Here is a 13685-nt window from a genome sequence, read left to right on the forward strand (position 1 = left end):
TATAGAAAAATGTCTGTTTATTGGAAGGCAACAGGAAGTACAATAAGGTAGCCAACTTGGATAGTTGCCAGACAGCTAACAGATTCACAGCTACAGTCAGTCAGTTTACAACTGTTGCTACCTTACCACATCAAAGATTGTTGTGAAAGCAGGTTTTTCCTATTATACAGGTGGGGCAAATTAGGACCCTCAGGCCATCTGAAGCTGGTGGTCTTGGTACACCCTCACTTAGTTACAAAAAAAGGTATTTTGGAAGGGAGCCTCTAGGAAACACTTTGTATTTAGAAATGGGAGGGGAGAGCATTAGGGACAAGGAAGTTTACAGCACTCCTTTTCCTTCTCATTTCAAGGGTATATACAAAAATATAAAAAGGCCTAAAGAATTTGTTACAAAGCACTGAACATCCCTTAGAAGCAATACTTGGGAATGGTTAACCCTCTGTGTTCCAGGTGGCATGGTGACTGAAGAAGATGGGAAAAGGTCTCTTAGGGAATTTAAGATGTACAACAGGAATCTTGATTCACTTGCCCAGTGCTCAGTAGCTGCTTGACTGGCTCTCTCCACTTCAGACAGCATTAACCTTCACAGAAAAAACAAAACCATGTATGGGTTGGAACAAGAGAAGCATGTGTCAGACCTGAGAAGAACCCCACTTTCCTCCCTTTAATCATAAGGGGTACAAGACATCTTAAGGTTCATGCAAGCAGACTGTGTTGTGCTGGTCAAGTTTTAATTACCCAAACAGAGAAAAGATGGCATTAGCTCTCCTGTTCTCTAAAAATAAAAAAATCCCATCCGCAAGAAAGATTTGCAAAGTACTGGAGTTTTGGGGTGGAAGTAATTGAAATTTCTGCACACATTAAAGTCTCCAGTTTGATTCTAATCATTATTCCTCTCCCCTTTTCCCTGTTAAAGACCAGTAGCCAAAAGCACTTGTTTTGGGAGTGGCATCCACACCATACTGAATGATAGGGGCTCCCCACTTCTAAACCAACACTTGTTTAGACTGTCTTAGAGGAAACGGTTAACCTGACTGGGATTCCCAACCACTCAGACCAAGCCCCACCACCTGTCAGAAACTTACTTTCATCTCTGGCCTTCATGCGAGCAATAAAAGAATAACTTTTGTTCCTCCGGTAGTTCTCATAGGGGTCATCAAGGGACACTCCCACACCCTTGTACTGATCCCACTTGTCTCGGATATCCCCTCCTTTAATGGGGTCCTGGATTCCTTGCTCCTTGGCACCCAAGCCCCCAGATCCGCTCCACCCTGAAAACACACAGTGTGATCAGTGGCATGAGAAGGTTGCGTATACAATAGATTGAAGGAGGGGACCCCAGAATGCATACCATGATCATCTCCACAGATTCCCTGGATCAAGATAGTGGCCTCTGCCCAGCTACCCCAATATATTCTTCCTGCTTGCATATATTATTAAGATATGCATCAATGACTCTTGCAGGCCCCTAAATATACATCCTGGCTCTTGGTGCAATGTTTAAGAACCTCTAGGAAAGAAAGCGGCTGCGAGATCTCCTTGGAGGTTCCCCATATCAGCAGGACCCCTACTGAACGTATCCTTTGGTCTGGCAAAGCAAGGAAGATTCTGAAAACATAAATGGCAGGACAGGGGCCATATGGACAGAGAGACTCACTCCTGCAGGCAGGGTCACACTAGACTGCTAGACTGCAGTGGGGCACACCTAAGTGTTTTACAACACCAAATCCCTGGCTCGTACAATAACTCTCCATTGTGTCAACTGTGCCAGCTTCTCTTCTTATTGACTGCTTTGACATCTCCACCCTTCCCCAAGTCATTCACCTCAAGTTCTTGAAAGATCTGCAAATGCATCTAGCAACTAAGGCATATCCTCCGAAATCCTTGGTAAAACAAAAATGACTTCCAAGTACAAGAAAAAGACCTGGAGAACCTTCCCACCCCACCCCAAAGGAACATCTCTTTCTGCCTCCAAAAAATTAAAGCACAGAGTCCAGGTTCCTTACCCATCTTCACTAGCATCTGGTGCCCCTTATTCTCCTCACCAAGTCTTGATTCAGGGATAGGTGGTCCAGAACTGGAACCCAATCCGGCTGCAGAGCTACAGGGAAAAAACAGGTTAGAGCTAAGTACCAAAAACCTTCTGGGTGCTCAAAGCTAATGTTTGCTAAGGAAGAGCAACTAGCTAGGAAAGGTTGTAACTGAACAGAGCTTGTGCTCACATATCAGGTACACTGTCCAGAGTGGCACAAAGTCAGAGCAAAAGGCCTTCAAATGGGGTGCCCTGTTCTTAATCAGAGAAGCAAACATGCTGTGTTAAGGCTGAATGATTCTTAGGTATCTGCAGGCTGGGCACAAACAACAGCATCAGGCAAGATAAATATATGTACTATCAACCTTCTCAGCATTTCTCTTTCTTCTGGGGTGAATAAGCAAATACCCAGTCAAAACTTACGGGGGTGTTTGGCTGCGAGATCGGGACCGGCATCTCCTTCCAGGTGAGTAGGATTTCGATCGAGATCTGGACCGGGAGCGACTTCGAGAAGACCGGGAGCGGCTCCTACTCCTGGAAAATTAAAAGGTAAAAATAAAAGTTTTCTCCTCTGGCTGCTTTGCAAGGCTCCCCTCATCCTACTGAATCTGAAGAGGAAGATTTTCAGAAAGTTCTACACAGAGAGTCAGCAAGTGCTCTGTTAACACTTCAGCTGTGCTCTGGTTCTATCCCAAGAAGCAAGCCCATAAGGAGGTTTCCACAAGAAAGTCAATTAGCTCAGAACTAAATGCCCCCACTCTGTCAGGCAAATGTCTCTGCAGAACTAGAAACCTGGCATCCACTTCAAGCACAGACAAACTGGAATTCTCACTTCTGAATTCCATCCAACTCCCAATGCTGTAAACTGCTCACTACCAACCAGTGACCAAGGAAAGACATGATCTTCCACACCCCTCCCCAGTTAGGCCTCTCCCAAATGCCACCCCCTCTCTCACCTGGACTGCGATCTAGAGTAGGAACGTGATCGAGAGCAAGATCGGGAGCGGGACCTCGAGTAAGAGCCAGAGGATTTTGAAGACCTTGAATTGGAGCGAGAGGAGGAACGGCCTCGACTTTTGGACCTGCTACGGGACCGTGATGGACCACTGCACCAAACAAAGGAGAAACAGGAAAAGGTCACACTGTGAACTGACTGCTGGAAAAGCAGAGAGCGCAACATTGCAAACCATCTTGTACTCCACAGAAGTGCCTCAGTCACAACCCACATTCCCAGGAGGGCAAAGAATTCACTAAATACAGAACTTATGACCATCATGAATCCACACAAAGAACGGCAAAGGTGGCCTTTTCAGGTGGCCCCTCTTGGCACCAAGTGGCTTTCCTCTCTCGAACAGGGTGGTCTTGTACTCCTAGAAAGTGCTTATTGTGGGGTGTCCAACTACAGGTGAGACGCCTTCCAAAAGGGGACCTGCTTGCTGGTGAAACCCTTTCCCTTTCTGCATCTGGACCTGTCCCTTTGGCATACTACAACAGAAACCTTGACACAGACAGACCGTTTGGAGGGCAGATCTTGCCTAGACTGTTGGACACACTTTGTGGCAGTCCCACCTGTTTCTTTTCTCTTGCCCTTTGCGCCGACGAGCCCGCATCTTCGCTCTGAAGAACTCATACAGTCCGTTCTGCTCCCAGCCCTCACTGCAAGACAAAGTGAAAAGGAGAAGAACCAGGTCACTTAATGGGACAGTCTTTCTTGGACTCAAGGCAGCTGTGCAGAACTCCCCTCTCACTTGCCAAGCAAGCCAGACAGGAAGGCAGAAGTCAAAATACTGGGCAGGGAAGTGCCATTGAATCTGCAGAAGAGCCTTTGGCCTGGTGTGTTGTTCATGGGCTGGTAGTTCTCTTACCTGTTTCTTGGCCTATCATGTGATGGTGGGCTGTAGAAGGCTTCAACTGCAGCCAGCAATCTCTCACTGGGGGGCATTGGAGGTGGCAGGCGGATGTCTTTAGGATCCAAAGGCTTGTACTCATGATCTTCCAGCTGAAAGCAGCAGCAACAAAGCTACAGTTATATCTCAGACACAAGGAAAGCCCCGACACAAGGGGCCAGGCCACTGTCTCTGTTCCCTGCAGCATCCTGTCTGTCCCATTCTCCTGATTCTACTCAGGAGAATCATCTGGGCAGCAACAGAAGTGGCACTGGGAAAACAAACTTGCTTGGTGGAAATATGCAGTTGGAGAATGATGCCTCAAGCTGCACCTTGGCACAGCATAAAAATGCATCTTCAGAAAAGTGTTTTAGAAAAGCAGCATCAATCACCTGCTCCCCCCATAACCACTTACTTTGACTAGGGGGGCCATGAGTCCTGCAGGGAGATCAAAGTAGGGGACGTTTGGCACCAGGCTGGGATCATCATGATTGACATGAGGGGGGCCCTGCCTGCGCATGTGGGGTGGCTGCCCATTAAATCCATGCGGAGGTGGCCCAAAGTCAGGATGCTGCGGCCCACCCCATGGGGGGTGCTCACTGATTCCAGGGTGTGGCATACGGTGCCCGGGATGATGATGAGGGGGCCCAATCTCTGTAAAGGTGTAAAAAGAGAAAGAAATTTTTAGGGACTCAAGGGGACTTAGAAAGGTGGCAGGCAAGGAATACCAGTTAAAACAGGCACCTCTTCGGAAAAAGACTGCTAAAAATTAACCTTTTGATAGCTTAAAAAGGCCGCCCCAATTAATTGAGCAGATTTTTAAAAATGAACTACTGGTAACTGTTAACAATTAATGAATTGTTTCAGGCTATGGGAATTATGAAAGGGGGTGATTATTGGGCAGGGTCAGTAAGACATTTCTTCCCTTTGTTCTTTCTTCAGGGATTTTTATATATCTTAAAACGTGAATAAACTTTCACTAAACAAAAACGATTTTTAATGTGAGCATTTAAAAAAACTGGAGGTGGCAAGCACCAGATGGCATCTTTTAAGATGAAGCTTGCCATGACATCTGTGTGCATCATAAAAAAAACCAAAGGTATGGCTCCCCCCTTCTGAATGTTTTTACTGACAAGCAAACATGTATAGATTTAAAACATATTAAAAGTCATACAATTAACCAACTAGAATTTATTTAATTAGCCAAGAGTTTTTCTAAAGCAAAGGCACAGCTCCTCAGCCCCTCTAAGAAGACACCCCCTCCCCCCAGATTGAACCCCAGAATTCAGACATCTGAACTGGATGTGCAGCAGCAACAGCAGTGCCTGGATGAATCATGCACCTTCCAGCCACTCACCTTGAGGGAAATCACCCTGGGGGTAGTCAAAGCGGTGGGGATAAGGAGGCCGCTCAAAAGGGTGCCTTGGGGGGAAGTCGTCCTGCATGAACCGAGGCGGAAACCGGTTGAAGTTGTGGGGGTGGGGTGGCTGGTTGAACTGGGGGTGCTGCTGGTGAGGCGGGAAAGGCCCCCTGAAGTGGGGTGGCCGCTGCATGCGGAAGGGTGGCTCCCTCTGACCCCCACCCCAGGGTGGCTGCTCATGCTGGCTGTTCCAAGGGGCCTCAAACTGGTTGTTCCAAGAAGGGTCAGGCTGGTTATTCCAGGGGGCTTCGCGCTGGTTGTTCCAGCCAGGCTCCCTCTGCTCATTCCACATCCCTTCATGGTTGCTATTCCATGGGGGGCAGTGAGGGGGGCCTTGGTGATGCGGAAATGGAGGCTGATCTGGGGGCTGCAGGAACAAAGGCACACAGTTAGTTACAAGGAGCATGGCTTACAAGGAGTTAGCTACAAAGAGATCAGAAGGAGCACTGCTGTCAAGCCCCAGGCACTCTCACACCCCATACACACAAGCTCCTTCCCACTTCAGACCTATGCTAGTACCTGCTGTTGGCCCCATGGGGCTACTGGATGTGGCTGGTCAAACCAGGGTGGCTTATTGGGAGGAATGTGATCATGAGGCCCAGGCCCACGAGGTCCAGGAGCAGCAGAATCAGGCCCCCCAGCCCCACTGGCTTCATAGTCCGTTGAGCCTGCCAGTGGAAGTGGAGCCTTTCCTTCATCTGAAAGAAATTCAGGGTTGAGAGACAACAGTTGAGGTGAGTCAAGGGCCACATTCCAAGGTTTTCAGCTACACGAGAGGACTCTCTGCTTCAATGAAAATTTGGTTTACTTAGGCTGCCACAGGCTCCACTACACAGGCCCAAAATGCCCTTGTGCTCAGACACAACCCAAGCAGGACAAGGTGCTCCCTGTTCCCACCAAGGGCCCGCCACCTGCCAGTTTACCTGCTTGAGTGATGGGAGTAGCTGGTGGAGGAGCTGGGGTTGGAGCTGCGGCTGGGGCTGTAGGGGCTGCTTTCACTTCGCTCTCCATTTGGGGGATCTGCATTTGTTGCTGCTGCTGCTGAGTCAGACTGTTGACAAACTCCTCATGCTGTGTTTTGAGGGTCTGAATCTGCTGCTGAAAGGCAACTTGTACAGGCTGCACTACACTGGCAAATTCTGTGATCAAAGTAGCCTGTGAGGATGGAACAGAGATCGAATCAGTCTGGGTCTGTGCCATTCAAGCCATCTTGCACCATTCCCAAGATGACAATCCAAGCGTTTGCCTTTGAGCTTCCCACTCAGGTCATTAAAAACTGAACCAGTGAGCAGCCAGGTCCCTACTCATTCCTAAAGTCTTACAATAACCAGCCAACTGCCTTTGCAAATATGAAGAAAGCATCAAATGAATGTCATTGCACAGAAATGTAGCTGGACCCACGTGGCACAGGCCAGGTGGGGCTAGATTCACAGAAACTTTGGTGAGCATTTTGGTAATATGGGCACATGAGAAAACACATTGGACATTGAGTGAAGATGGTTATCAACACCATCCAATATTTTGCATTTAATGCCCCAGACTCCATATTATCCTTATGTTTTGTTAAAGTATAGAACTTTGAGAACTACATGAAGCAGTTGTTATATCTGCCAGCTACAGGTCAATGAAGTATGCAAAAAGGGGGAGGGGAAACCAGCTAAGAACCAAAACATGAATGGAGGAGCCAAATTTTCAATGCCTTATTAGACAGAAGTTACATATATTCAATATTTAGGAACTTCTCACAGCAAATAGTGGATCAAAACTGCCAGACAGTGTGTTCAGGGAACAGTGCTCTCCCCTCCACCAATTCTCTCCTTGGCTATGGTGACTCGGGTCCCCAGCTCACCTGGTACTGCCCAAGCCCAAGTGCTGGGCTTTGCAACTGCTGGATGATTGATTCATCAAAGTAGCCATTTTTCTCCCACAGCTGAAGAAGCTGTGGGAAAGACAGAGACAGAGGAAGGCAGTTATTTGGCAGGTTGGATTCCAGGCAAGTTCTCGTTTCCCCTGCAGCAATGCCAGCAAGGCTCACCCTGGCAATCTTCTGCTGCTTATCTTCCTCCACAGCCAGGAAGCTGGTGCAGTAAATTGGCACCACCACCTTTTGCAACGCAGCCAAAAGGTCACGCTGTTGCTTCCGCTGGCTGAAAGAAAGGAGAAAGAAAGGATGTTGTCTGGGTCATTGCTGGGAGACAGAGCCAAATGGTTACAGCTAACTTTGAATGCCCTATGTGGCTGGGTCCCTGCAAGACAGTCTACTCTCATAAGAACCCATTCCACTGACCAAGGTCATATTTTCAGTCATTTTTCTAGGTGTCCTTACCTTTGGAGCTTAGGCAACCAGCAAGAGGGCTATCCAGTTATGGAACCCTCTTCCCACAGAGGCATGCCTGGCATCCGATTTGGTGCAAAGACATTGTTTAAACTGATTTTTGTTGACAGGTTTTGTTGTTATTGCTCTGTCAAAAACTGCACTTTTGCTGGAAACTGGTTTGGAAACCAGCAACACTGAAAGAGGTTGAGATTAAGCTCAACTGCCTCTGCCATGCCAAAAAGACATTTGGGCCAAGTAACAAGCCTGCATCCTCTCTCAGCGCCTCGCCCACAACCCCTTCTCACCAGTGATGGAGCACATCATTGATCAGGTAGATTAAATGCAGCCGCAGCTCAAAATGGGCTCCCTCGGCAGTGATGCGATTGCGCAGGTGTCCAGCCATCAATTCACAGTGCTGGGGAGATTTGGCATTGCTGAACATCCAGTTCTTGCCAGCCTGGAAAGACAAACTTTCATGAGCAAGGACTGCTCTGGGGAGGTGGGAGAGCTGTGCAAAACTTGCAGGAAGAAGAATTATGGAAGCAGGAAGAAACTCTGGAAAGGGCTTGGGAGTTGGGCCTGATCAAACCAGAAATGTAGTTTTGCAAGAGAATCGTTCTATTAAAGAAATCTTAGTTAACCAATTAAATCTGCACAAACTGGCATATGTGAAAAAAGTTATTTAAAAATACACACACTATAGATGACTTAGAAGAACAAAAATTAACTGCAGCAGGCGCCGTCTTAGCGTCTTCTCTGATGGTACCTACCTGCTGCAGTTTTTATAAGTACTTATGAGCCTATGAAACCGCTTTATACAAATTCAGCCTATCAGTCCATCTTGCTTAGTTCTGTTTCCTTGAATAGATAGTGGCTCTCCAGGGTCTCAGAAAAGAGCCTTTCCTGATACACAGATATCACCAGGACTGAACCTAGAGTCTTTTGCATGCAGAACAGGTGCAATATCACTGAGCTATGGCTCCTCTTTTGGGGCTTGGATGCAGTAGTGGTTAGACTAGGACGAGGGAGACTTGAGTTCAAATCCTCATAAAGTTATGAAGCTCACTGGGCAACCTCAGGTCTGTCTCTCAGGCGGATCTACATCCCAAGGCTGTTGTGAGAATAAAAGAACCATGCACACCACCCTGAAATTCTTGGAGGAATGGCAAAATATAAAAGTAACTAACTTGAAATGAGCTGTCCAGTTAAATTGGGGGTGGGTCGGACACAGGCACACACATTTTTAACTGATCATGTTGTTTTAAAATTAGTCTGATTAACTCAACACTGTAGCCCAGCTACTGAGAGCTGAGCCAGAGTAAACAGGAGTGATTCAGAAAACGGTAGGTAGCAATAATGGAGGGACTAGTCCTGCTCTCTGCTCCCATCAGGAACAAGGATGCTCTCAGCAGCTCGAATGGCTTTTATAGATTTGCTTGACCTCTTTTCGAGACACAAGACGAACATTCTTGTTCTGCTTCCCCACTGCCTGCTATGTTCACTGCCTGTTCCCCAATTCTAGTAGAAATTCACCAAGGAAAACAAGTGAATTCTGGACAGGGTCTTCACCATGTGCTCAAATTTCATGAGCCAATCACAGCCTTATCAAAATACTTAACAAGCATCTTCTCAGACTGCCCCCTCCTACTCCTCTGGTCAGTTTTGCTGCCCAGACTTACCGAGATGGCATCTTTTGTGCAGGTGTCAATGATGGGTTGCAGCAAGTTGTCAAACTCATTCATGTCCAGCTGAGTCTCCTCCAAGACTTTCTGCATTTGCTGCTCAACAGCCAAAGCAACTGCAGAGGAGATCTGTTCCTAAATGAAGAGAGATGAGGAAAAGTACCTGAGTTTAGCTCAGGCAGAAGATCCAGAGCTCAGAGTCCCAAAACTTCTCCTCAGAAGCTGAACTGGGCTACAGTACCCTCCAGGTTTGTTGAGGCAGGCTTCAATGTTTGCGGGCTTCAGCCTGCTTGGTCAGAATCCACGGATGGTCATCACACCCTCATTCCTCCCCATCAAGGAACATATGGCATCAAGTTTACTCTTATCAGGTCATTCCCACAAGTGACAGATTCATGGGCTCAAAACTCAAGCAGCCTACAACCATGCCATGGAGTTCACAGCCATGAACTAGAAACAACTCCATCCTGGCAACCCAGCTAGTAATGTCTCAAAAAACAAAACACAGGGCAGCTGCCCTCTTAGCTAGGATGCCTTAAGCCAAGCCAAGGACAAGAGCTCATTAAAATTCATCATCACAGGCAAGCAACATCTGTTGCAAGTTCTTCAAAGCAACTTGTGTTGAAGGGTAAAATAAAAAATAAAAACTTTTTGCCAACCATCTTAGCTCAATAGGCTATAAAGCATGAGAGCAGCAGGTTCGGAAAGCTCCCGGCCCTTCACTGTGCATATTTTCAGGTATCACAAATGGAAATGCATCCAAAAGTTTAAAGGTGGCTTCTTCCTAAAAGCCTGCCAGCAGTCGGGTGTGTGAGGACTGTGATAACTGCATAAGGCAAACGTACCTGCAATATATTTCTAGGTGGTCCTTGGTTCTGTGCTACAGCACCCCCTTTGTTTCACAACATAGAACAACTTACGCCATGGCATGCCTGCAACCCTCACCTGCCTCAGGGCCAAGAGATGCTGCTCCTGCTGCTGTAAATTCCACTGGCTCTGCTGGATCAACTCCTCCATGGACGGGGTCCCTTGAGGAGTGGGAATGGGGGCTGCAGGGGGCAAGGTTGGTTGGGCTAACGCCTGGATCTGAGGACTAGTCTCGATGTCTTGGCTCTGCTTGCACAACACTGCAGAGAAAAAGAAGCATATAAGAACAGGTTCTGAAAAAGTAGCTCACAACTACACATACATACACACACCAGCCCCTTCCAGGTACAGAAATTCTTCAAATACTTTGCCTACTCAGTTACTTCAGATGCTCACAAACTGAAAATGTTGATTCTGAGCTTGACTCCTGGGTTTTTGTCAGGAGCAAGGCCATCATCTCTCAGTCCCTTTTTGCAAAATGAAGATAATACTTTTACAAAAGTTGTTATAAAGGAACTGAGACTGTGGGTGAAATACTCTGCAGCGCTATATGAATTTCCTTCCCCCAATGACACACATACAACCCAGACTTACACTGCTGCTGCTCCAGGGCCAGCTTGTACTTGTAGTAGCCGTAAAAGTCCCCCCCAAAGAGGAATGAGAACTTGGGATTCTCCTTCTGCTTTTCCATTGTCATTTTCTCGAACTCAGGGCCATTACGCGCCACAAACTGGGCCAGCTTGTCAATGACATTGCGCAGCTCCTGGTCTGGAGGAGGGAAAATCCAAAATATGTCAAGAATTTGCCACCCAATGAACTGGGCACAAAATCGAGCTCCTTTAGAGCCCAGTGTCAGTGGAGCAGAACACACACATCAATGCAACCATAGATAAGCCTCTCTCTTTTGTTGCTTTATTTCATTTGTTAAATGAAGAGCAGGGACAGGAGAACTGTGGGTCAAATTTCAGTTTTCCAAGTAGGAAGGACAACCAGAACAGCAGCATCCAACAAACTGGACTCCACCTCAGTAAATTTATTAAGTCTTTAAAGTAACACAAGCTATCTACAAAGAATCTTTATAAGAGCTTTTCAAGTAGATTTTACTGTTTTAAAAAGCCATTTTATTTACTTGGTCCCTGCAAATACTGTATAACTTTTGGAAACTGAGGCAAAAAATTAGCATATATATATATATATATATATCAGCCATTCTGTAGACAGTCAGGCTGAAGGGTTGGATAACAATTTAATGACTAAGAATAAATGAATTGTGCTGATGATATCTCAGTGGATGTTGCAGTTAGTGACGTATATATATATCACTAACATCCATATATATATATATGGATATATATACATCACTAACTGCAACATCCACTGAGATATCATTTAAATATCTAAGAATTTAAATTTAGAAAGCAGATAAACCAGCAGCTTAAATGCATAAAACATTAACTTGTGTTACAATCATCACCAGCAGCAGCCCTGGCAGATATCAACTTTTACTGTCCTACAGAATTTCTGCTGCCCCTGAGCATGTCAAGAGTGCTAGCCCTTGTGCCGAAGGCAGACGCTCCCCCCCCCCCAGCATGTCAAGAGTGCTAGCCCTTGTGCTGAGAGGGCAGACGCTCCCCCCCCAGCATGTCAAGAGTGCTAGCCCTTGCGATGACAAGAGACGCTCCCCCCCCCGAGCATGTCAAGAGTGCAAGCCCTTGTGCTGAGAGCAGGCGCTCCCCCTGAGCATGTCAAGAGTGCTAGCCCTTGTGCTGAGAGAGAGTAGACGCGGGAGGAGAACCAGACCAAAACCCCCATTATCCTGATGAGCCAACGAGGGGAGGAGCCCACAGAGAGGCTCGGGCGGCCCTCGCTGCCGTGATTCCACTCTCGGGGCAACCTAACGGCTTCCCCTCACATCGCGGGCTCCCTCACCTTCGGGCGGAGGCGGCAGCGGCGGCGGAGGCGGCATCTCCATGATGGCGGAGGAGGGAAAGCGCCGATACACCCGACTCCACGCTAGGCCCCGCCGGCCGTCAAGCGCGCCCGGGCGTAAAAAGAGGTCCTCTCCTTCACGACACTGACGCTAGACACGCGCTTGACGTTCACGTCACCAGGGAGACTAGAACACCGGGAGGGGCGGGGCCGGCTAGGGGTTGGGTTGGCTTTTGGGCATAGAAGTAAGAAAAGACTAGAGGTACATCTTCACTGAACATAAGATGGGTCCCTGTCGAGCAGGCGCAGGACCCATCTAGCCCAGCCCTCTGTGTCTCACAGGGGCCACCAGGTTCCTCAGGGGGCACACAGACAGCAAGAGACCTGCATCCTGAGGCAGCCACTGCCAACACCAGCAGGCGGCTCATACCATCACAGCTTGTGACCTGGGATGGACTTTTCCTCCAGACACCTGTCCAATCCCCTTTCAAAGGCATCCAGGCCAGGTGCCATGACCATATACTGTGGCAAGGAGTTCCGCAGAGTAATTATACCTTTTCCCAACAGAAACCTTACATAAGAAAAGCCATGCTGGATGAGGCCAAAGGCCCATCTAGTCCAGCTTGCTGTATCTTACAGGAGCCCACCAGATGCCTCAGGGAGCACACAAGAGACCTGCATCCTGTTGCCACTCCCTCGCATATGGCATTCTGAGGTAGCCCACCTCTAAGACAAGGAGGTTGCATATACTCATCATGGCTTGAAAGCTGTGGTGAATTTTCCTCCAGAAATGTGTCCAATCCCTTTTTAAAGGCATCCAGGCCAGGTGCCATCCCCACATCCTGTGGCAAGGAGTTCCACAGAGCAATTACACACTGGGTAAAGAAATGTTTTACATTTGCTTTCACGTAAATCAGTTTCCATCTCAGAAGCGTTCCCCCCCTACAATTAGTCTTTTCGGAGGGACTTCAAAAGTTATCCGCAAAAAGAAAAGTTCCTGTATTTTTTAATCGTGCAAAAGATGTGATTTCTAAAAAAATTAAGCCTAGGAAGCCCACTGACTTTGGCTTTTAGATCTAGGCTGGGACTATCTCCATGTTCCCCAGGAACTGAATTTTGAGAGTGGGTCTGGTCTTCTTCCACCTTCCCAGCTCTGAGCTTGGTTGCTCTGCCTTCCAGTCAAGCCCTCCCCACGCAGCCCTTTCGCCTTCCACTCAAAAGGAGGCGGCAAAGTCAACAGTTCGCCCCATTCATTGAAAAGCGCTCAGCCTACCAAGGGGGTGGGACACCCAGCGGTTCTCTTAGTCTTTCATCCCCTCTGTTCAGCTGGACAACCTGCTTTGGTAGACACAGGTAGAGAGGCATGCAGTGCAAGTCCAGACATGTTTACTCTGGCAGCTCAGCCAAGTTTGAGAGGCGGATGCACAAGATCAGGGTGACCAGACATCATCACTGCCAGAGGACCCCGTGTCCCAAAATGTAGGACATTGAAGAAAAATGTAGGACAGGACAAAATAAAAGCTAAAAACACATATATTGATTTCCTGTGATT

The 13685-nt window shown here is 47.6% G+C and overlaps 1 protein-coding gene across 1 annotated transcript; it reads right to left on the reverse strand.

Annotated features, from left to right (window-relative positions):
- On the reverse strand, positions 1-12237 carry CHERP (calcium homeostasis endoplasmic reticulum protein). The gene is made up of 18 exons (XM_066635060.1): positions 12134-12237; positions 10799-10972; positions 10283-10464; positions 9335-9472; positions 7961-8112; positions 7374-7485; positions 7188-7277; positions 6262-6493; positions 5858-6036; positions 5276-5705; positions 4334-4572; positions 3898-4031; positions 3602-3688; positions 2989-3138; positions 2456-2566; positions 2007-2101; positions 1086-1271; positions 1-581 (listed from the first exon to the last, which is right to left on the reverse strand). Exons 1-18 carry the CDS (start codon positions 12174-12176, stop codon positions 577-579), a joined length of 2739 nt encoding a protein of 912 aa, XP_066491157.1. The 5' UTR covers positions 12177-12237; the 3' UTR covers positions 1-576.
- Positions 12238-13685: the final 1448 nt, after the last annotated feature.

Source organism: Tiliqua scincoides, chromosome 8 (assembly GCF_035046505.1).
Source record: "Tiliqua scincoides isolate rTilSci1 chromosome 8, rTilSci1.hap2, whole genome shotgun sequence".
NCBI classification, from domain to species: Eukaryota; Metazoa; Chordata; class Lepidosauria; order Squamata; family Scincidae; genus Tiliqua; species Tiliqua scincoides.

Bases quoted from the DNA above. Each gene is read 5' to 3' on its own strand.
- CHERP (XM_066635060.1), bottom strand. From the start codon at position 12,176: ATGGAGATGCCGCCTCCGCCGCCGCTGCCGCCTCCGCCCGAAG. The intron at 9,473-10,282 runs GTGAGGGTTGCA...CTCTTCATTTAG, and splicing joins ATCTCTTGGCCCTGAGGCAG to GAACAGATCTCCTCTGCAGT. The intron at 3,689-3,897 runs GTAAGAGAACTA...TTTGTCTTGCAG, and splicing joins CATGATAGGCCAAGAAACAG to TGAGGGCTGGGAGCAGAACG.